This window comes from Oryctolagus cuniculus, chromosome 13 (assembly GCF_964237555.1).
Source record: "Oryctolagus cuniculus chromosome 13, mOryCun1.1, whole genome shotgun sequence".
Classification (NCBI taxonomy): Eukaryota; Metazoa; Chordata; class Mammalia; order Lagomorpha; family Leporidae; genus Oryctolagus; species Oryctolagus cuniculus.
Window position 1 is genome coordinate 95,988,215 of NC_091444.1, and position 23,305 is coordinate 96,011,519.

General features: G+C 45.2%; 1 protein-coding gene and 1 pseudogene across 2 annotated transcripts in view; one reads left to right on the forward strand and one right to left on the reverse strand.

The window, feature by feature from the left end:
- The window catches only part of ADARB2 (adenosine deaminase RNA specific B2 (inactive)), a 571,117-nt gene that overhangs the window by 514,229 nt on the left and 33,583 nt on the right, over positions 1-23,305 (forward strand). For both annotated transcript variants that reach the window (XM_051832433.2, XM_051832432.2), the window contains 2 exons: positions 3,416-3,567; positions 11,711-11,879. In XM_051832433.2, coding sequence (XP_051688393.1) covers positions 3,416-3,567; positions 11,711-11,879 — 321 coding nt within the window. The remainder of the gene's footprint in view (positions 1-3,415; positions 3,568-11,710; positions 11,880-23,305) is intronic.
- Positions 18,073-18,241, reverse strand: LOC127487298 (U2 spliceosomal RNA; annotated as a pseudogene).

Consider the following 23,305-nt stretch of genomic DNA (forward strand, 5'->3'; position numbering starts at 1 on the left):
GGGACAGAATCCGGCGCCCCAACCGGGACTAGAACCCGGTGTGCCAGCGCCGCAAGGCGGAGGATTAGCCTAGTGAGCCGCAGCGCCGGCCATGATTTACTTTCAGTTTACTTTATACTGATAAGATTAAACCTACACTAAGAGTTTAACAAATAGTAAGAAGGGGGAAAAAACACTGTTTGGGGCTGTAAACAATCATCAAAGCTAAAAATGTCAATTTCACTCCTATACATTACATTTTTGGCACTCTATTAGTTACCACAGATCAGGAAAATATATGGTATTTGTCTTTTGGAAACTGGCTTATTTCACTAAGTATACTGGTTTCCAGTTGTATTCATTTTGTTGCAGAAGGCAGGATTTAAATCTTTGTTATAGCTGAGTAGTATTCTGTAGCATATATATGCCATAATTTCCTTATCCAGTCATGAGTTGATGGACATTTGAGATGATTCCTTGTTAAAGATCTCTTCACAAGACAGCTATCTCTGTATTTTCCATGCTGTCAATATCCCTCCAAGGTATTTCTCCAGTTAGTTATTCAAACTCTAAACACCAATGGGATAAGAAGACGACAGCACCAGCTACAGAGGCATAAGGATGTTCTCCCACAGGGAGGAGCCCACCCAGTTCCAGCCTAAACTGCATCCCCTTACTGTGGACTTGTATCAAGGCAATGCTCTTGCACCACAGCCTCCAGGTTCTAAGCCCAGAACAAGCTTTATGTTAAAAAGAAATAAAGAAAAGAAAACAAACAAAAACCATGTAGTGTCTTGGGAGATGGGCGCTCTTGCTCTCTGAGACCCAGCATAGCACTGATTGAACTGAAAGTGTGTTGAGTTACATTGTGAGGTTACTCAGATCAATGTCAGCTGCTCCCTGGGAAAGGGGCATTTCAGTCAAGCAAAGGTGCAAGGCTGAAGTCAACCTCTCTGCTCAGTTTTCACGAAATTATATCCACTTCAAATTGAACCCAGGCTTCATTATTTCCAACAGACAGAGAGCCTCTCTTCTCCCTTGCCAGCCCTGTTTTGAGAGTTTCTCAGCCAAGGAAACCTCTTCACGTGTCCAGAGCTTCTGTAAGAACGGCCAGGACGCCCTCCAAGATGCCAGAGACAGGGTGCCACTTTGTTTGGTCCCCAGGCCTCGTCCTCAAGCCACAGGCTCAGTATCCACCGGACAAGTCCCAGCTCTTGTCATATCAGACACAGTGGCAGGTTTGCCTCTGGCATTCAGTACCTGCCAGCCCTTGTCCTCCTGGGCAAGGTCACCCTCTCCTGACCCAGTTCTCTCTGTATGCCACATTCTCAAATGTGTCCCATTTTCTAGACCTCATCCTTAGGTGATGTGACTAAAGCATCTATTGTTGGCTTTTGAGAGGTTACCTGTTTTGTGCCTCCACCTCCAAGCTTATGGTTTTTTTAGTAAGGGTGTTCTGGAACAAAGAGGCCATTGAGAACCCCAGAAATGTGTTCCAGTGTTGGAGTTTCTAGGGTTCTGGTGGCAGTCTGCTCTAGGAAGAGGCAGGCTGGCACCCGTCTCTAAGACATACTAAACAGGAGCAGAAGCAGAAGTGGACATGTACGTCCGTAGGTCTGGCAGCTCAGATGCATTCCTGGATGGGGCTATTTAATGCCAGTGATGTGACTACCGTTAGCCTCATTGCCAGAGATGTTCCTTCCTCACCTCTCTTAGCAGCCCTTTCCAATCCTTTGAAGTAGTGCTCCTCACCAGGAAAAGCACCTGGCTCCTGGCTTCAGATCAGCGCGATGTGTTGGCCGCAGCGCGCCAGCCGCAGTGGCCATTGGAGGATGAACCAACGGCAAAAGGAAGACCTTTCTCTCTGTCTCTCTCTCTCTCACTGTCTACTCTGCCTGTCAAAAAAAATAAATAATAAAAAAATTTTAAAATGAAGTAGTGCTCCTCAAATCCACTAACAATGGGATCTCAGGAGGGCTGTAGTGAGTGACACATCCATGCCCATGAGCACGTGCAGAAGCCACACAGAGGGGGAAACGGCCCAAATGTACGCCAAACAGACTCACATAAAAGCAATACCTTAATACACTCAATTAATTTTTATCTGAGCCTCAGCAGTGAGCGGCAGCCTAGTATATTGCCACTTCAGTTCCAGGGTGCGGCCAGAGTTAGACGTTGGAGAATGGACTTGGAAATCTCTCAGAATGTGGGGAAAGATTTTTTCCTGAATATCCAACTGCTCAGTTGGAAATATTTCCGAGTACCCTTATCTCTTGTGTGTGTCATAGAAGGCAACCGGGCCAACGCTTACCAAGAGCTGGCTGTATGCCCAGCACTGTGCTGCCAGCTGGGAGGAATTCAAAGACAACCGTAGCCTGGTTCCTGCCCTGCACGGGGGCTCCAGCAGTGACCACAAAAAGCCAGAAAAATGGAACAAGGTTCAAGCACAGCCATGTAGCTTGCCCGGCTCTGCACTGAGAAGCCCAGGGAAGAGGCATATTTGCTCCGAGGGGGCACAGAGAAGACAGCCTTCTTCACATCTATGCAGGCAGGGTGTTTTGGGGCAGAGGGCGGGCGGGGGGAGAGTGGAAGGAGCCAAAGCATAGAGGCAGAAAGGCTGGTAGACGCCTCCAGGGTTTCCTGGGGAGAAAATATCTGTTCTGCTGCCTGTGAAGTCTCAGAGCCCAGCAAAACAGAATCCATCACCAATGGGGCAGAACATGTAAAAACAGCAAGACTGGCAGAATGTAGACGGCTAGGAAGCAGGCAGAATGAAATCCAGGAGGGGAAACAGGAATGCAGCCACTTGTGCAAGGCTCACTGCAGGCTCTGGCGAGACTAAGGTGGGGCCGCTCCAATATGAGTTTCAGGGGTGAGTGCGGAGGTTTCCCAAGGGCATACAGCCTGTGTCCCTCCAAGGTTAGGAGACCCAGGATTTTTTTTCAGATCTACCCTGGTTGGCTGCAGAGGAAAAGTGGGTTCCTCAGTCCTTACTGTCATGACCTGGTCATTCTGGCTGCCAAGCTCAATCTCCTTTTAAAATCTCTTTTCCCTGTAATACACACATGGGTTGCACCTGGAAGCTTTGTCAAGTCACCAATCCACTGTGAGATGTTGCCCTTTGGAGTGTTTGTGAATCTGTAGGATTAACAAATTTTATGAACATATGGATGCTGGCTTTATGAAAGGTAAACCTGAAATATAAATGTTAAGGGTAGGTGAGGATGGCAGGGTCGCTGCTGACTGTGTTTGCGCTCACGTGGTTTCATTGTTACTCATTCTAGAAGCATTGGTGCAAGGAGAAACCACAGTATGGAGTATAAAGGAGGAAATCAATGGGGCACCACTCTGCAAGACAGGACAAAAGCATTTACCTGTTGGGAACATTTCTGGTTTGTTTTGTAACAAATGACCCGGAACCTCTTTGTGACCCTAGCAAGCGGCGAGAGGACTCCGAGAGATCGATATTTGTGCGGTTAAAGGAGGGAGGCTATCGGCTGCGAGACAACATTCTCTTCCACCTGTACGTGAGCACTTCCCCCTGCGGAGACGCAAGACTCAACTCTCCCTACGAGATCACCACAGACCGTAAGAGACAGCATTCTTACCTTTTGTAAACAAACAGTTCCCAAGCTCTCCTTTCCCTGGCTGAGCCTATCGGAACCAAAGCACCCTGTGTTTAGCATGGCCAGGGCCCTAAGATGCTAGAAGTGGATTGCATCTGCAATTAGCTGGATAATCCTACCTCCAAGTCTTAGTCTGCAATGCCCAGAGCACTGGCAGAAGAGTAGTTTGAGGTCTGAAATTAGTTATTTAATTGCCACAATTCTCCACTTCATTTTACTAGATCAAACAATTCCTATATCCCAGGCAAGAGAACAGAATGAAGGAGAAGGGAAATGAACATGATATGGGGTGGGAGCAAATTCAAACTGGCTCTCTTTGCCTTTGTTTGCAATTTTGGAGAAAATAAAGCTCAGCTTTGATCAGTAAGCCATGGGTGAATGACACCTAGCAAAGGTGCCTCCCCAAGTTAACACCAAGTTCCATTGTTGAACCCCCAGCCCCAGCTGACCCCACCCTGTCAGCATTCATCAGTGGAGAGAGAAAGAAGGCACCATGTGCCCTTGAGTCTTATTGGTCATCTCTGTCAGCAAGAACTGGTGACACTGAATACTCGGGGTGGGGTGGGGGGAGTGGAAACAAGATTAGGTCTCTGCTTTTGGTGTCACACTGATGGTCTCAGCATCTCCACGTAGAAGAAAATATGTCCAGAGATGACTCCACCTCTCTTTAAGCACAAGATGAAATTCTATTATTGGTGCTGTATGTCTATATATTGCACGTACATATGTGCACGTGTAGTTAGAGACCCCACACACTCACACTCTAAGGCCTTTCCAGAAGCAGTCCTAGGAACAGCTTCCAACATAAGCAGTGAAGTTAAATAGCTGTATATGTATTTCTACCACTCAGATATGATCACAGGCAAAACATTTTGGATTTTTCATTCCAGCTAAATAAAATACAAAAATATTTTACACCAAAACATAAATAAATATGTGTATATAGTGAAAGATCTGGTCCAGTGTTGAAACATCAGAAGGCTTATTCTGTGTTCAGAGGACATTCCAGTAGAAATACCACGGACAGTGCACAGTTATAAAGGCTTGCTATGGGCCTTCTGGTTTTCTTCCTATGGAAGTCTACATTTGTGTTCTAATTTCTAAAGGAAAAATAAACATTTGCTGAGTGTCTTGTTGTTTCCCAGGCTTGTAACAAGTTCCACCACCAAAGATAAAGAAGGTGGGGGCGGGAAGGGGAATTTTTTTAATGCTATTTGTATTCAGCCTATTTCTCAAGTCCTCTGAATGGATGTCAGACCAGAGAAATTCATACTCCTTTACGATTTTTGGCTTTTCTCCAACCTCTCGTTCTCCCCTTGGGAGAGTGATCGGATGGGATTCCCCATGTCAGAATTTTAAAGGACATTTCACATCCGTTGCAGAGTAAATGGGACAATCAAGTTAAATGGAGAATCTAGAAAAGAGAGCCCAATACATGCCAGATCATTAAAGGAACTGCCCACAGAAGGGAGACAGAGCTGGAGTGGCCTGCCTGGACAATGTGAGAAGTGACCACAGCTCTTCCTCAGTGGGAAGAGGAAGCATGCAGGTCTCCAGTGGGATCGTGTAGGGCATTCCTGCACAACTGTGCAGCTCTTGGAAAGAGAAAGACAGGAAAACACCATGGAGCTGAATTGTTTTCCTTGTAAATGCTCATCAAGCTAGACCTACATGATACAAATTGATCCTATAAAATCATTAAATTTTGTCCACTTGATATCACTCTCCATTTTTCTCTGGAAAGGTTTGGCATCAGGAAGACCAAACCTGGGAGCTCCCAAGTGCTGGGAGGAAGTTCTGCAAAGCATTTGCAGTTAGGCCTAGCTTATCCAGCTCCTATTTGGTCCCTGTGTCCCTGCAAGAATCAGGAGAGGGCCGAGTGAGGACAGCAGGAGCCCCAGCCATGCCTGACACCCGCTGGTCTCCAAAGAGACAGTTCTAGCTCATTGGGCTTCCCCTGTCTCTGTACATCAAGCACAACTGGGGCTTCTCCAGCCCTTAACTCCAACTTGCAATGTCAGTAGTTTAGAAAAACAAACAAATACATCCTCGGAGGCACCCTGGGGTTCACTTCCAGACACAGATGTCTTTTATTTCATGGTGCTTTTGAGAAGTGGCAGGTGCTTGTAGGAGAAAAAAATAAAGCATTTTTCTCCCACTTGTGCTGCCTTTATGCCAGGCACAAATGAGATGCCACCGCCTGCCTTGTGGTTCGGAGTTAGGCTGGCATCTCTCCCCAACGCCTCCTATCCGGGAGAGCAGAGAAGATAGGCACCTGGCAAATTTGTAAAGTGGACTTGTTGGCCAAAAGTCATGCATCACCTTTCTCTTATTCACTCCATAAGGGGCAAGAAAACCCAAATGCCAGCTGTCCTCTGCCTGAACGGGACCTTCAGAGAGATGCCCAGGAATATCTTCTGCAGCTTCCACTTAGAGCACCAGGTTCCCCTGAAAGCAAGAGGGGTGGGAGCTCTCCATGGTGCTGATCTATGCAGTGTTTCTCATTGCTACCCTTCAAGGAGGGCTGGGATGCTGTATACAGGGATGCAAGTGCCATGGCATCTGTATGAATGGCAGGAAAGGTTTGCTGCAGGGAGCTGAGAAAACATCAGTTAGGACTATTCTCAGAAGTCAGCAGCCAGCACCACTTACCTCCTATTGGTTAAACCCATAGAAACCCCAGCCTCTCTGCAGCACCAGCTCAGGGGCCCATGTTCCCAAATGAAGCCCATGGTCCATGTTCTATGGATCTACTATCCCCCAAACTCACAGCTATGTCATTACGCTCACAAACACTGAGACTGCAAAACACAGACATGTTCAGTCCATTCCCCTGAGGTCATCATCAGGGCTCCTAGATAGTGTTAAACAACCATTAAAGCAAACATCATATCACTAGAAGGCCCATGAGAGAGCTGAGTCTGATCTGGAATTTTTAGGAGCAAATGTTTGACTCCCGAGCAGTCTTAGAGTGACTCCTTTGGCTGGGGACCTTTCTGAAGGCACAGCTATCCTGACAGCTCTAAAGGTTTCATGAGCCCCCTGAGACCCCTAGCTCAAAGTCTGCATCCATCTGAACCCCCTGAGGGCAGACATCTAAGAGACGACACCAGAGCCCTGGTGTTGCCATAGAGCCCCACTTCCCTGGGATGCCTGTGGCTCCAGAAATTTCATATTCCTCATTTTTATCCCCCCCCCAAAATAAACATTCAGCTAGATAGATCATGAATTATCCATCCCTGGAGTCTTCAATTCTTATATCAATGCAAACTGACCCAAGATATTCGGGGAGATATGTTGCCTGCAGGTTTAGAATTATATTAGATTCCATTGTTTCCATGCTTGGTTTGTCTATCACGGTCCCCCGAGAAGTTTGTTCAAATCCAAATTCCCACCTCATGCTCCTTGGCCAAGATTCTGATGTATTAGCCGAGGAGGGGTTGGGGGTTGCAAGGATCTGTAGTTTCTGGACATTAGGCATGTTTTGAGCCACCGGATTTGAGCTCCCTTAGATCTTTTCTGTCCATATTAGGCATTTATTTCCTTGCTGGCTTAGTGGAAAGATATTCAGGGAGAAGACCCGGTAGAAGACCTGCAAAGGTCAGACAAAGCTCTGTGGCAGAACTCTCTGTGGTGGGAAGGCAGGAAATGCATTGGCTGGCATGCTGCGTGCACCACAAATGAAAAGTTGATTCAGAGATGGTCTCTGCACACACAGGACTCTGAGTTTATACAACCCCTCTCCATAGAAGGATGAGGCTCCCTCCAGACTCCGGGAGGATGACTCCACTCCCTTCGTGGCTCTGAGAGGTCTGGACTAGAACCAAGAATATTCTGACAAAAGCCTAGATGCAAGCAAAAAAATATAAGAGTCTAGAGCCTTTCACTGTGTTTCAACAGCTTTTGTCCTCTTTCCAAACCACCAACAATCTTACCGCAAATTCCTTTTCCTAAATGATTTTTTTAAAAAAATTGGTAGAATTCCATTCTTAATACCATTTTTCCAAGAATTTAACAGATTAGCTAAATTACCCAGTGTATCTCCCACAAGATGCCATGAAGAACAGCAGGGCTATCTCGTATATTTATATACAACTTTATGCTAAGTTCCTGTACATTTGTTCAAAGCCAACTCATTTATTTATATTTATATATTTATGTGTATATTCATTTATTTATAAATAAATGCAGTCTAAGAGATTGTACCGAAATCCAATAGAAAGTCGGGGAATATAAGATACAGTTCCTTAAATTCCTATGTTCCTATTTCCTACTGTACTATAGAAACATACAGTGTACAGTAATATCCATGCATTGTAGGATAATGAATTTTAATGGCTTCATAATTCAACATCCTAATTATCATCATCATCATCAAATAAGGCAAAGGTCATCGACATGACTACATGGGAAATGTTACAGATTTATTATTACTATAAATAGTGGATTACTTCACAGATATACATTCTTGGATACACCTTATGAATACAGTTTTTAAAAGCTATTTTGGCATTTGCATATATTTTCTTCCATTCCTTTATCTTGTAGATAGGTTTTTACTTCCATCTTTGACTCTTTCTCTCACTATACCATGGTAGCAACCCTGCATCATCTTTTAAATAAATTTTAGATCCCAAGGGAGTGTATATCCTGTCATTTATCACCATCTTCTTTGTATGGTCCCCTAAAAATATTCAGCTGAACAATTTTATAAAACATCTACACTGCACGTTGACATCAGTCTCACAAGGTAAAGATTTTCTATTAGCAAACAGAGTAACAAGGATCTGGTGCTTTGCAGTGTCAAAGTTGGACTAGAAAGTTCTGATGGATTTTGGAGTATTTATGTATGCACAGCAGGCTGGATTTTAACATTTCACACTTCCACTGTCTCAGGCACACTGTCAGATGTTTAAGTTCAGTTCTCTGCAATCACTAGCTAGATTGGCATTTCATTCTACTTGAAGTGGCATCTTCAACATCCTCCTGCCTCTCGCAATTAGCCAGGAAAGAACCAAAGGAAATGAGCTCTATAAGATCACCCACACTCAGACTCGCCCTGGGGGTGATCACACTCATCAGGATGTGCACTAGAGAAGGCAGCCTGAGACACAGCACTTTCAAAAATAAATACTCTCGGAAGTATCTCATACACCTGGCTCTTTAGGCAAAACCCATCCAAACTAAAAACTTCGGGGTAACTCCTGGAAAGCACTTGTTAACTCCAGTCACCTCTCTCTGTTGTCATGGCATTAACAAAGTCTACTTCCTGGAAGCAGCTGTGCAGGAGGCATGAGTAAGAATCTAGAAAGGTTTTCTAATAACATGCACAACTTCTGAGGTCTAGAAATGACACAATAGTCGAAGTGACGGGAAAAAATAAGGACATTATAACTGACAGAAATTAAAGGGACCACAAGCACCATGCTCCCTGAGAAAATTCCCCCAAATGAAGAGTTAAGTCCCCAACATCATAGAAACTGTTAGATATGCTGGCTCCTCCACTCTTCCAATGCTACTAACTGCAGAAAGTCGATAGTGATAAAGGGACCCATCCTTCCCTCACCCAAACAGTATAAAAAATCACGTTTAAAGATTTACCCATGTGTTTTTGGGTCATATGTACTTTTTTATGTTCAGTCTACAATCATCACCGTCAACATCCAGATTATCATCATCATTGTGATTATCATCACCAACATATCTCCATCATTGTCTTATAATCTTCCTTATTGTCACTCCTGCTATCTTTGTCATCATCATCAATACAATCCTCACCACCACCATCAGTCATCACCATCCCAATTCCACCATCACCATCATCAACAACACCATCACCATTGTCATCTTATTCCAGTTCCATTTAGAGTTGTAAAGAAGAGACACACTCTACCTAGGGGAGCGTAGGCATTTGTTCATCGTGCCAGACAGGATCAGTCACTCCCCTTGGTTCTTTCTTCTATGGATGACTCATAAGCCAGTCCAAGTTGGGTTTCACGGAGCATCTGATTGGTTACAGGACAAGAAAGCCATCTGAAACCTCTCAGAGTCTACTTTCCCCAAGTATTGTAGCCATCTTTCTCCCTAAGAGATAGCCTTTGCTACCACAAATGTGTAGAAAAGGAACCTCTCTCCTCAGAAACAACTAGAAAACACTAGAAAGTACCTTGAGGCCTATAGGAGAAAGCTCCCATATCAATTCAAGTGGTATTTATTATTCAGCACTTCCAGTGAGGGGAAAAAGGGAGAAATTCCATTTCCACAACTTCTAAAATTTAAACAGAAGCTTTTTAAAGGAAGTATATAATATTCATTGATGTAAACTGTGTATCTCAATGTTGGAATCACTACGCTATTTTATATATAGTTTGTATGCAAAGGAGCTAACCATCCCCATAGTAAAACATAACCCAGACTTAATATACTGAATTTTTAAAGAAAGAAAAAATAAATGTAAGTTTCTTCCTGTTCATACTAGTTCTCCAAAATTGCTAGGGTATGAGGTATGGTGTTTGGGGGTGAGTGTGTATCAGGAAGCTTCAGAAAAGAAGGGAGGAGGATACAGGACATATAATGGATGCATGAAGACCCTCCTGGGGCCACATCACTTCCAGACCCAGCAGAGTGGCTGCCCCAGCTAGAGCCTTGGTAATAAATGGAGCATAAGAAGAGCTGAGGTGCTCCAATCTATCCTAGTGCTTCCACATGTGCAAGCTCATTTAATCCTCATAGCCTAGGAGCTAGGCACTATTGTTATCCCAATTTTTGAGAGGAAATAACTGTTTTAAGTTACTTTCCCAAGATTACACAGTACATGATAGAGCCAGGATTAAAATCCATACCATAGTGAGGACCAAATCCCACCCACCACCTATTTCTGTATGGCCCAAATGTTTAGCATGGTTTTTAAATTTTTCAATGACTGGAAATGTAAAAATAATAATGCAGCTATCCCTTAGTATCCATAAGGAACTGATTCATAACTCCATGGAACCAAAATCAGCAGATTTTGCTCAAGTCCCTTACATAAACTGACATAGTATTTACATACCAGGGGCTCTTCATAAAGTTCATGGAAATCATTTGACGAAAAACTGTGCCTAGCCTTCAAATATTAGCACCAAAATAAATGTATCTTTTAATTTTATTTTTGTATTAACATTTTGAAATATCCTCTGCACAGCCTATAAATAGCATCCCTCCCATATAATTTAAATCATCTTTAAATTACTTATAATATTTAATAAAATATGAATGCTGCATGGATAGCTGTGTTATTTAGGGAAACACGATGGGGGAAGAGGAAGAGAGTCAGAGATAGAGAGACAAAGAGAGAGATAGAGACAGAGAGAGAGAGAGATGGATCTTCATCCTCCGGTTCATTCTCCAGATGACTGCACTAGCTAGGCCTGGGTCAGGTTAAAGCCAGGAGGCTGGAACTTCACTAAGATCTCCTGCATGGATGCAGGGGCCCAAATACCTGGGCCACCTTCCACTGCTTCCCCAAGCTCATTAGCAGGAAGCTGGATCTGATATGGAGCGGCTGGAACGTGAACAAGCACTCAGATACAGCATGCTGGCATTGCAGGTGGCAGATTAACCCACGGTGCCACAATGCCAGACCCTTGACTATTTTCACTCCACAGTTGGTTAAATCCATGGATGTGGAACCCTTGGGTATGAAGAGCTGTGTTTCATGGCATGCAAAAAATTACATATCAATTATATATTTGAAGCTCAGGGTCTATAAATCAAGTACTGAGAGCCATCCATGCTCCTTCGTTTATGAATCTCCCGAGCTGCTTTTGTGGATCCGCAGCAGAGCTGGGTGGTGCTGACAGGAACAATATAGCCCACAAAGTCCTGTCTTTGACAGGAATGTTGGCCAACCTCTGGCTTCTAATATTGCTCTAGAGTCCAGCTCTTAACAGTGCTCCTGGTGAATTGAGGGAATTACCCACACACACACACCTGGGCATGCACTTCCAAAGCCTGTCTTCTCATGCCCAGCGTCCTGTCGCACTTCCTGTCCCACCTCTCAAAGCTGCAGCCCCGTGTCTCCGGACAGGTGTCCTCACCTCCTCTCACCGCCTCTTCTTTCCTAGTGAACAGCAGCAAACACATCGTCAGGAAGTTCCGCGGGCACCTGCGCACCAAGATTGAGTCCGGGGAAGGGACAGTCCCCGTCCGGAGCCCCAGCGCAGTCCAGACCTGGGACGGCGTCTTGCTGGGAGAGCAGCTAGTCACCATGTCCTGCACAGACAAGATCGCCAGGTAACAGCCCCGTTCGCTGAACCCTTCCAAACGTCAGCAGCAACCCGCAGTGGAGATGGCCAAAGCCACGGGCTCTGTCCCACATCCTAACCCTGGGTAAGGTCGGGGTCCTAAGGCACAGCCCCTCCCTTCAACAGCCATGTGCAAGTACTGAGTTCCATATGCTCGAGAGAGCAAGTGCAGGTTGCTGCTGCGAACTGCCACCACGTTCCTCTTCCCTGAACGGGGTGATCATTGTCAGGATGTCCCAGGGCATTCTCCTGCGCTCAGCACACTCCCTGGCCCTGGGACCCCCCACTCCCCATGCTTGTGAGCAAAGACTTGGGCTTCCACTTGCTGCCGGGCAGCTGCCCTCCACGGTGGAGAGCAGCCACCCAAAGCTGAGGAGCCAGGGAGAAGAAGTCCTGTGTGAGGTCAGAGGCGTTGACCTCAGACAGTGCTGGCGAGCCCTGAGCCCAGGAGAGGAGCCCGCGCCACTGGTCCTGGGAGGGAAAAGACAGCCGTCCACACCTGGGCCCTGGCCCACTGCACTCCCTAGCCACACTCCAGGCCTCCCTGCCTTTGCTTTCTGTGTCCTGGGGCCGCTTGGTGGCCTCTGTGAGAACTCCAGAGCTACAAGGCACATAAAACCTCAGCCCCTGAGAACAGGGATTCTGAATTCTCGTGGGAAATTACCAAATGGCTAGAGGAAAAACAGTGTCATTTACTTCCCTGGTTTCGATTGCTCCTGGCTCCGCAGAGCCACCAGACAGCCTAATGACGATAAATCAAAGCACTGATTTCTGTATCAAAGGGAACAGCCTCTAGTCCTCAAAGAGCTCATCTTTCAGAAGAGAATGTATTCCTCCTTTGTAATGTGTTCATCTATTCATGAAGTTTTTTTTTTTAAGTGTCAATGTTCACTTTAACAGAAATTCTCTTGGTGCCTGAAGATAGCACTGGGCTTCTAAATTAACTCTCTGACTCCCCCGAAAAATGAAGTAAATTAATGGCACAGAATTGAAATGTTGTTATCCCTGGGATCTAAGACATCAATAGATAGTAAATTAAACTCGGGCAACAGAATGTGCATCGTATTTGTGGTTGGCAGTTCTATCAATGATAATAGAGCAGCTCAAATCCCAGGTTTTCCTCTCTGATAAAACATCCTTGAGAACCAAAGGTCCACCTTGCACCCCCTCCCCGGGGTGGGGAGGGGGAGGGTGTTTTCAGGCAGTGTCCTTGATTAGGACTGGTGCTAGACTGCTTTTGGAAAAAATAAAAATAAAAAGGCAAAAGTTGGGAAACATCATAACGACAGTGACTCTAAGTGGCTGCAGTGAAAACTCTCCCTGAATCCATGCTGAATTCAGCCGTTAAGTGCCAGGGGATTTGGGGCTTCAGAGTTAGGTCTATTTCTCATTCACTTGGTTCCTGAGCCCCAAATCTATAGGCCAGGGGATGGTGAAGAACAGAGGGGCATAATGAAGCAGAGGGAAGGTGACTGAAAGGCTTAAAGATGCCCCCCTTACCCCTGGCCAAATACCTCAAAGCCCACCTCACTCCTTCTCTTCTGCCTTGCTGTGTTATTTCTCTTATTCTCAGTCATTCCTGTCCCTCACTCCATTCTCTGTCTCTGTCTCTCACCATCCATCTCTCTGTCCTCTTCCTCCTGTCTCTCCCCTGTACTTCCCTCCCCCCACCTTCATCTTCCTCCTTGGCTGTGACGATCTCTCTGGGCTCCACTCATACTCCCTGACTCATTGGGTTTCCTGAAGCTCACCACTAACAGCTTGTCTGCCTCTTCTCTCTCATCACTCTCTTTCCCTAATCTAACCCTAATCCCCATCCCCATCCTCCTCAACCCATCTCCTGCACTTAAATTGCAGGGTTTTGTTTCCACAGTACTGCTTGCTTCTGTATCTGAGCTCTGACCTTCAAGGGCTCATTGGTGCCACTTGATTTGCATGGTATCTGTCACAGTGAGATGCACATGATAGCCCTCGATAAACAGCGCTTGTTGGTAATGATGATGAGGACAGGGCAATGGTGACCATGGCGATGACAGCAGTAACACCACCAGCTCTGAGCAGTCCTGTCTGGGTCAAGCAAAAGCAATGGCTTTCAAAACACATCCTTTGCCATGGAAGTCCTTGTGCAGACACTATAATCGGACTCTGAGCCTAAGATAACAGTGTTAATGCTAAGACATGAGCTGTTTCAGAATGGAGAGACATTCGCCATTTTTGAACAGGAGCATATGTTATGCTAATGATTCAAAGCTATAAGCATCTGTAACGTGTGTTATTTGCACAAAAGCTTCACAAAGAAATCTTCTGATAATGCATGTGCTCTTCTGTTTTCCATTCTGTACAAAAACAAAAAATCAGACGTAGGGCTTAAATAATATTCAAAATAAAGGACTCTCTGCACACAGAGTTGAGTGAAACATTGAGATGAATGAAACATTGTAATTCAATGAATCATGACACTCAAGGCTCTGTAGAGGGCAGGGGTCTGAGGACACAAAGATATACAAGTCACAGTCTATAAAAAGGTGAGAGGACACACTCAGCTAGGAAAACTCTAACAGGGGCAAGTGTGTGGACTAGCAGTTGAGACACCACTTGCTACGCCTGCATCCCATATCAGAGTGCTTAGGTTCTGGTTACCCAGTTCTGCTCTCAATTCCAGCTTCCTGTCAGTGTGTATGCGCCTATGGAGGAAGCAGGTGATCGCTTAAGTATTTGGCTCACTGGCATCTACATGGGCGTTTTGGACTGAGTGCCAGGTTCCTGGCTTTGGCCTGGCCTAGTCCCAGCTGTTGAAGGCATTTAAAGAGTGAACTAATAGATGGGAGGATGAGATCTATCTATCTCTATCTCTCTATCACTCTCTCTGTCTCTCTCTCCTCGCTCTCTCCATGTGCATGTGTCTGCATCATAAATAAATAAATAAATTTTAATAAAACTGTATAAATAAATAAATCTTACTAAAAACTGTAACACCTAATACACTGTAGCTAGCACAGTGTCATACTGAAACTAACTTGGTCCTCAAGAAGTGCTTGGTAGTCTGCAGGTAATTTTGAAAGTCAATTGTTAAACAAGGTCATAACTAAAAACTAAATTGCATAAGCCAAAATAAATAAATAATGTTAAGCAAAGGTTATAAACACTCAAATATTACCACTTTCAACTTATCTTACTGTCATGTATGCTCTCAAAATTATTTATACCTATTGGACCTGGGTAGTGAAAATATTACAAAATGGTGTGCCACTTTCCCAGTTTTTTTTTTTTATCTCCTCCCTCGTCTGTGCTCAGTGATCTCATGCTGGTGATGGAAACTGGCTGCAGTGGTGGTAGTTACACCATGAAATTCAAATGCACACTTGTGTTTGAGAGCTGACTGTTCCTGGCATACGGTTCCATCTAAGCATCATGAACAACCTAAGCAAGTATGTTCATAGTCTAGAAACAGCATGCTTGAGGTTGACTATGCTGTCTTACGCCTGTACCCACGAGGTCATCGTTCCTCCCTACAATTAATCCCTCCCACTAAACTGTAAGCTCCTTGCAGCTGGGGTACCGTGTCCTATTCTGTGCAAGATGTTCAGCGCCGGGCGCATGCAGCACCTACATATGTACAACAAGCACAATGAGTGTTGGTGGGGTAAAGGGGTGGATACATGGGAAGCAGGATGGGGGAAAAATCCATGAGAGCCTGAGTGATAACATGAGATGACAGTGGCTTTGAAATCCCCTGACAGCCTGTGTGTGAATACTTTGTGAAGCTGAAAGCGGTTTAGAACTTGGGAAAAACATGAGCACAGTATAGTGAGTACTAATACCAATTTGTCTTTGCTGCTGACTGCTGTGTGAACTCCACAATTTTTGCCCTTCTCAGTTACCAGAGCTAAGAAGTCATTTTCGTTAGCTGTAAATTTTAGGGATGTGTTTATAATCAACAGAACCTACTGATGTTCTTTCTGAGAGAGTAAGAGTCTTATTCCACATCATGCTTATTACCCATAGTCAAATATATTTAGTAATTTAGAAAATTATCTAGGCCGGCGCTGTGGCTCACTTGGCTGATCCTCCGCCTACAGCACCGGCACCCCAGGTTCTAGTCCCAGTCGTGGCGCCAGATTCTCTCCTGATTGCTCCCCTTCCAGTCCAGCTCTCTGCTGTGGCCCAGGAGTGCAGTGGAGGATGGCCCAAGTGCTTGGGCCCTGCACCCGCATGGGAGACCAGGAGAAGCACCTGGCTCCTGGCTTCAGATCAGCGCAGTGTGCCAGCCATAGCAGCCATTTGGGGTGGTGAACCAACGGAAGGAAGACCTTGCTCTCTCTCTCTCGCTCTCTCTCTCACTGTCTAACTCTGCCTGTCAAAAAAAAAAGAAAGAAAGAAAATTATCTATTAACAGATGCAAGCTTTTTTGAAAAACAAGGAAAGATATGTTCAACTGATCTTTTTCATCATCTACTTCATATGACTTTCACATATTAAAATGAAAATAAATTAATAAAATCACATCTTTAAGGTAGGAAAAGTGTATCTATTGGACACATCTGTAATTTTCTTTGCAAATCCCTATTGATATCAAAGAAAAAGGAACTGGATCAAAAGTAATGCATGGGTATCACCTTTTTGGATCAATAATATCCAAGTAATAATATTCTTAGGTAACAACAGGCATTCTTCTGAGAACAGAATTCCATGAATAAAAATTGATTCCATTTTACAGTGTCAGTGGCAAGATTGCTTTACAGCAAAAATGAAAGCGTGTTACAGAAAGCTTGAAATTTTCACAGTGGTTTAAAATGAGCCATAAAACATTGTTTAAAAAAAACTTTTCTCACATTTCTTTACATATCATCTGTTGTTCCCCTGTCCTATGTGCATGGATTTTAGACATTTTCTAGTACTCCTACAGTAACCATCATTTATTCTGCAAAGAGGACAGTGTAAAGACAGCGAGTGTGAGGAGGGAATGCAATGGACATCGCAGGCACCTGTGACATTCCCAATTCTCTATCAAGGAAGAGGGGAAAGCAAATAAACCCCTTTGATGAACAGTGTCACGTTTCTTTTTTTGCGTGACCTTAGCATTTCTCCAAAAATCATTTAACAAATTCATTGCTCTCCAACATAAGTCAGAGAGTCAGCCCACATGCCAGGGAAAGGAGATTCTTGCTTACCCCCCTCCATCCATGTGTAGGCTTTCCTCACCATTCAGAAAAGTCCTGGCGCTATCAACAAGCTATGTTCCCCCTGCTCCATCCAGCCTTTGAGGGACCCACAGTTCACAGGGACACCTCAGCTATTCACAGGGGCAAAATCCCCACTCACCCTACCCCTGAGCCATGATGACAGCTCTGATTGCTCACCAGGCACTGAACAGCCCCTGCAAGAGAAGCATAAGGGCCATGTTCACCTACAAGGAATCTAATCTTCTCTCCACTAGGTGCTGCCTGTTATGTTGTGTAGCTCCAACAGGTCATGTGCCCCTAGAGAACAAGAACCAGTCGCCCCTCTACCTCCCACTCCATAGCTCTTGGAATAGTGTCTGCATCAATTAGAGGTTTATTGATGCCCTCTAATTTGATAATTATGCAACCTCGTTAAGATATAAAGGGATGGCCAGCGCTGCAGCCCACTAGGCTAATCCTTCACCTGCGGCACCGGCACCCCGAGTTCTAGTCCCAGTCGGGGCGCCAGATTCTGTCCCGGTTGCTCCTCTTCCAGTCCAGCTCTCTGCTGTGGCCCAGGAGTGCAGTGGAGGATGGCCCAAGTCCTTGGGCCCTGCACCCGCATGGGAGACCAGGAGGAAGCACCTGGCCCCTGTCTTTGGATCAGCACAGCACGCCGGCCGTGGCGGCCACTTGGGGGGTGAACCAACAGAAAAAGTAAGACCTTTCTCTGTCTCTCTCTCTCTCACACACACACACACTGTCTAACTCTGCCTGTCAAAAAAAAAAAAAAAAAAAGATATAAAGGGATTCCGGGGCCTGCATTGTGGCTCAGCAGATTAAACTGCTGCTTGTGACACCAGCATCCCAAATGGGCACTGGTTCATGTCCCAACTGCTCCACTTCTGATCCGGATCCCTGTTAATGCACCTGAGAAAGCAGCAGAAAAAGCCTCAAGTGCTTGAGCACCTGCCATTCATGTGGGAGACCTGGAAGAAGCTCCTGGCTCCTGGCTTCAGCCTGGGGTAGCCCTGGTTATTGCGGCTATCTGGAGAGTGAACCCGCAAATGATTCTCTCTCTCTCTCTGCCTTTCAAATAAAATAAATAAAGTATTTTTAGAGAAAAGATATATTAAACTGATAAAAACAGATACTACACTTGATCTTAGCCAAAAGGCCAAGAAGTGATAGGAAAAAAGATATAAAGGCATCCTGAATAAGCAGTGAAGCTGTCAGGTCACCAGAATCAACAGACAGAATTGCAGCTGTGTGCCCTGATTAGCAACACAAGAACAGAGGCGGTTTTCCAACATGAAAATGGGGTGGGGGGGATGTTGCCTCCTTTTCCAGCAGATCTTAGAGGCCTCATGGAGAGGCTGTCTTTGCTGATCACCTGATACTGATCAGAATGAGTTGATCAAGATAGAAGAGAAGCCGTGCCCTACAGAGGAGACAACATGAAAGACTGGGTCAGAACTCAAGTTGAGGACAGGCTACTGCACCTGACATGTTGGAATCACAGCTGCCACAGAGAAAAGGAACTGGGAGACCTGCTTCCCAGTTCTGTGACAATATCTGAGAGGCCAGTGGGTATCACAGAGCTTGGAGAATAGAGCTTTCTGTGGATGGGGACCATGAAGGACCCCTGGACCCAGAACATCCAAAGGACAGAAGAGGCCACACCGGCAATGCCAACATTGTACGCTCCCCCAAATTTCTCTAAGTGAACCCCTTACTCAAAGTGGAGTAAATAAGTCAGATGCTGTTATAGTAATATCATTATTATTCAGCTGAGAGTCAAGGAAATGTGCAACTGGCTCTGGCCCAAGACACTCCTTAGCAACAGGGCTGCTGCTTAGACCAAGGCAACTCTTGTTTTGCTCAAGCACCTGGTCTCCTCCACACATGGGCCCCCAAATTCACTCACAGACACAATCACTGAAACCTCAGTGAAACCAAACATGCACCTGGGCGTCTGCTTTCTTGAAGGCTCCCTCCTGGGGCCGGCATTGTGGTGCAGTGGGTTAAACCGCCACTTGTGACTTCCAGATGCCACATTAGAGCAGCAACTCAGGTCTGGGTTGCTCTCCCTCTGATCCAGCTCCCTGCTGGTGCACGTGGGAAGGCAGCAGAAGATGATCCAAGTGCCTGGGGCCCTGTCACCCGTGTGGGAGACCCAGATGGAGTTCCTGGCTCCTGGCTTCGGCCTGGTCCAGACTTGGCTATTGAAGGCATTTGGAGAGCGAACCAGAGGATGGAAGATATCTCCCTAGCTCTGTGTGTGTGTGTGTGTGTGTGTGTGTGTGTTTGCGTGTATGTGTCCCTCTCTTTCTGTTGCTATTTCAGATAAATTAAAACAAAATTCACCAAAAAAGGAATATAGTCCCTTCTAAGGCACACACGTGTGTCCCCATTTGCCTGAGTTCACATCATTCTTTAGCAGTAACACCCAGGATGTCATTTTGCAGTGAGGGTTGGCAACACTCTCCCCGGCTACCACCCAGAGCTGGAAAGCCCAGCTGATGAACACTCAGGGAGCCCCTGTGCTGTTTGCTTTCCCATTGATGAAAAAGCATCTCGAAGATTTAAGTGAGGGTGGGCTGGCTAACCTTTTCCCTTCAAAAATAATTTTGATATTACTTTTAAGCATAAACATGGACTACTGATATTGAACATAGCAGATAACAAAACCAGATCCCTTTTATTTAGAACAGTCATCAAAATTACCAGGAGAGTTCTTGGGCCATAAAAGTCTTTTTAAAGCAAAACTTCGCTTTTAGGTTTTTCAGTCAAAAAGAAAGCTAAATAGCATCTTAGAGATAACATCTACTTCAAATGTCCCAGGTTGTGGGACTCAATCCCCTTGTGAGTGAACTGGCTGTGCTTAGAAAACAAAACTAAGTCTCCATGGCCAGAAGCCATCCTACATCACCCAAAGCTGTGTTTAAAAAAAATGCCTCCCACTGAAAGAAAAAGCATCAATCAAGAAAGAGTCAAGAAATAAACCTATCATACCCCCAATACTGACAAAACAGCTCAAAATGAATGCACCATATATTTGAAGGTTTCCATCATTAAAAAAATAAAGCACAATAAAGTTGAAAGACATAAAAGAAATAGCCAGCCAATATCCCAATGCTGATAAAAAGCAGCAGTCAACTATTGCTATATTCGTGCTCATCTTTTTTGCTAAACTTACATCATTTCTACAGTGTGAATTTGCTTAGGCCAGTTTGTTTATAAGCTGTTACTAAATACTGTTATTATTGCTGTTTTTTTATTTTATTTGTTTGAGAGGCAAAGAGGCCGAGAGAAGAGAGAAGAATCTCACATTTGCTAGTTCACTACCCAAATATCCACAACAGCCAGGACTGGGCCTTGCTAAAGCCAGGAACCCAGAACTCAATCCAGGTCTCTCACATGGGTAGCAGGGACACATGTGCTGCCTCCCAGGGTACTCCTTAGCAGGAAGCTGGAATCAAGAGTTAAGCTGAAACAAAAACCCAGGCACTCTGCTGTGGGAGTATGGGCATCCCAGGCATAGTCTTCACCACTAGGACAAATGCCCACCCCATGCACCCCCTTTCTTGATGATGAGCACTTTAGCATGTACATAGTATTACTTCCGAGAGTTATGACTTCAGCTGGTTAATTCCTAGTTGCTAAATGTCTGGGGTGCTTCCAAATGATTGCTACTATGAATAGTGTTTTCAATAATGCCATTGTACAAAAGCCTTTTTTCTAAAATCTCAGAGTTCATACTTAGGATTTTTTCAGTGGAGCCTGCCCATGGCAGAAAGTAAACAATAGGCTGTCATAAACAAGTGACACGATGGAATCTCCCCAGATACAGAAGATGAATAGTGCCCCAAAAACATACATCCAGGCCTACATTCCCAGAATTTCTGCATATGACCTCCTGGGGTGGGGATTAAGTTCAGGATTCCAAGAGGAGGTGCTTTCCCTATACAGGGAGCCTCTAAGTGCAGTCATGGCCTGGGAAAAGCAATGGAACAAGGCCAAAGTGTCCGGGTCCCTGCACCCACTTAGGAGATCCGGATGAAGCTTCTGGCTCAGCCCTGGCCATTGCAACCCTCTGGAAAATGAACCAGCAAATGGAAGATCTCTCTCCCTCTCTCTCTCCCTCTCCCTCTCTCTCTTTCTCTCTCTTTCTCTCCCTCCCTCCCTCTCTCTCTCCCTCCTTCTCTCTCTCTCTCTCTCTCTCTCTCTCTGCAGCTCTGACTTTCAAATAAATCTTTAAAACACACACACACACACACACAGAGAGAGAGAGAGAGAGAGATTAGGGCTGGGTAGCACACCAACCAACCAAACCCTGCCCCTCCATGGGACAAGGGACACACGTTGAGAAACCTAATTGCCGAATCTCATGTTCTTGCAGACACGGTCTGTTTTCTGGCTCCAAGAAGCCAGACTCTGTTCTTACTAACAGGTGAAATCCAGTCTCTTGAGAGCACAGGAAAACCAGAGGGGTGTTTTTCGCTTTTGTCTCTAAGAATCAAAAGTTGAGCAGCATATAAAAATCTAAATCTTCTGGAACTAATGCTCCTTTAGATATGGTTTCTAATTTTAAGCACCTGAGCTTGATTATTGATCACAATGTGTCTTTAAATGAACAGATTAAAACTTTCTCCATGAAAATGAACTGTAAAAAATTATAGCTTCTCTCTGGAGAATCAGGCTTTGTCTGATTTCTAAACTTGGGCTTCAGAGTGTGAAGTATGTATTCTCCTTCTGAGGATAGAAATCTATGCTCAACTCTCACAGTCAGTTTCTCTCCCTCCCTCTCCCCCAGCTCACCTGGGGAAAATCCTTCTGACACCCCTCCTCCTTGATTTATTGGCAGTTTTCTTATGTTGAAAGTGTTGCCAACTCCATTGAAGCCAAATGAGAATGTTATTCACTTTTCTAATTCAAAATATCTGTGTTTTAAAACAGCTAGTCTTCTAAAACACTCAACCCTAAATTTCAGTATCTGGCTTAAAAAGCTTCCTACTCCTTCTCTAGCATAGATGGCATGGAGATTTTATTACAGCTTTTAAGTGGAATTTTATGTGATCCCTAGTGATAAAAGTAGTGGAGTGATCAATTCAATAATGCTTATCAAATATAAAAGTAGTAACAATGAATCAAGGATACTTCTGCTTCTGCTGCCACTGGTCCTTCTGCAACAACACGGTGAAGTGGCCAGAGTGGCCAGATTATGTGCACCTGGCACACACAGCTCAGTTCATCCCCAGGACTCTGCCTGGATGCTGCAGAGACAGCACAGAGCCGGAAAGCTGCTTGGTGCAAGACAAGGCTAACAATCTAGATAAGTGAACAAGAGATCACATGAGGCCGGCGCCGCAGCTCACTAGGCTAATCCTCCACCTGTGGCACCGGCACCCCAGGTTCTAGTCCGGGTCGGGGCACCGGATTCTGTCCTGGTTGCCCCCCTTCCAGGCCAGCACTCTGCTGTGGCCCAGGAGTGCAGTGGAGGATGGCCCAAGTGCTTGGGCCCTGCATCCATGGGAGACCAGGAAAAGCACCTGGCTCCTGGCTTCGGATCAGGACAATGCATCAGCCGCAGTGGCCATTGAGGGGTGGACCAGTGGAAAAGGAAGACCTTTCTCTCTGTCTCTCTCTCACACTGTCCACTCTGCCTGTCGGGAAAAAAAAAGAGATCACATGAGTGTCAACAGAAAGCAAGAGAGTGGGGTAAGCATCAACTAAGACAACTCCACAGATGTTCCACAGACAGCATGGACACCAACTAAACATCACACAGGGCCACGTGGGAAGCAACGTGACAAGAATGAGAGCCTACAAGGGGTACACAACCAGCAAAGCTCCCATTTACGACTTCCATCTTCAGAAAAGAAAAATGAAACCACATTCTTAGAGGAAGTAAAGTTTGCCCTTTGTCCCCAGGAACCAGGAAACCAAATGTAATATCTCTGAGAATGGGCTCCGAGCTCAGAATCCACAGAATCACACATCTGGTGACTGAGAAGACACTGTGTTTTCCATAGTCACACCCTCGGGGTCAGCGAATTTTCTCCTGTACAGGTGACTGGAAAGGGAACTCTTAGGACCTAGAAATGGAAAGGTGTGATTAGGAACCATCAATTTCATTGCTGATCTCCAGAGAATTTTTACATTGTGCCAGTTTATTGTGGGGTAGACTTGGCGTGAGATACTGTGTCAAGAGAAAGGACTTTCTGAAATAGGTTTCAGAGATGAGAAACAA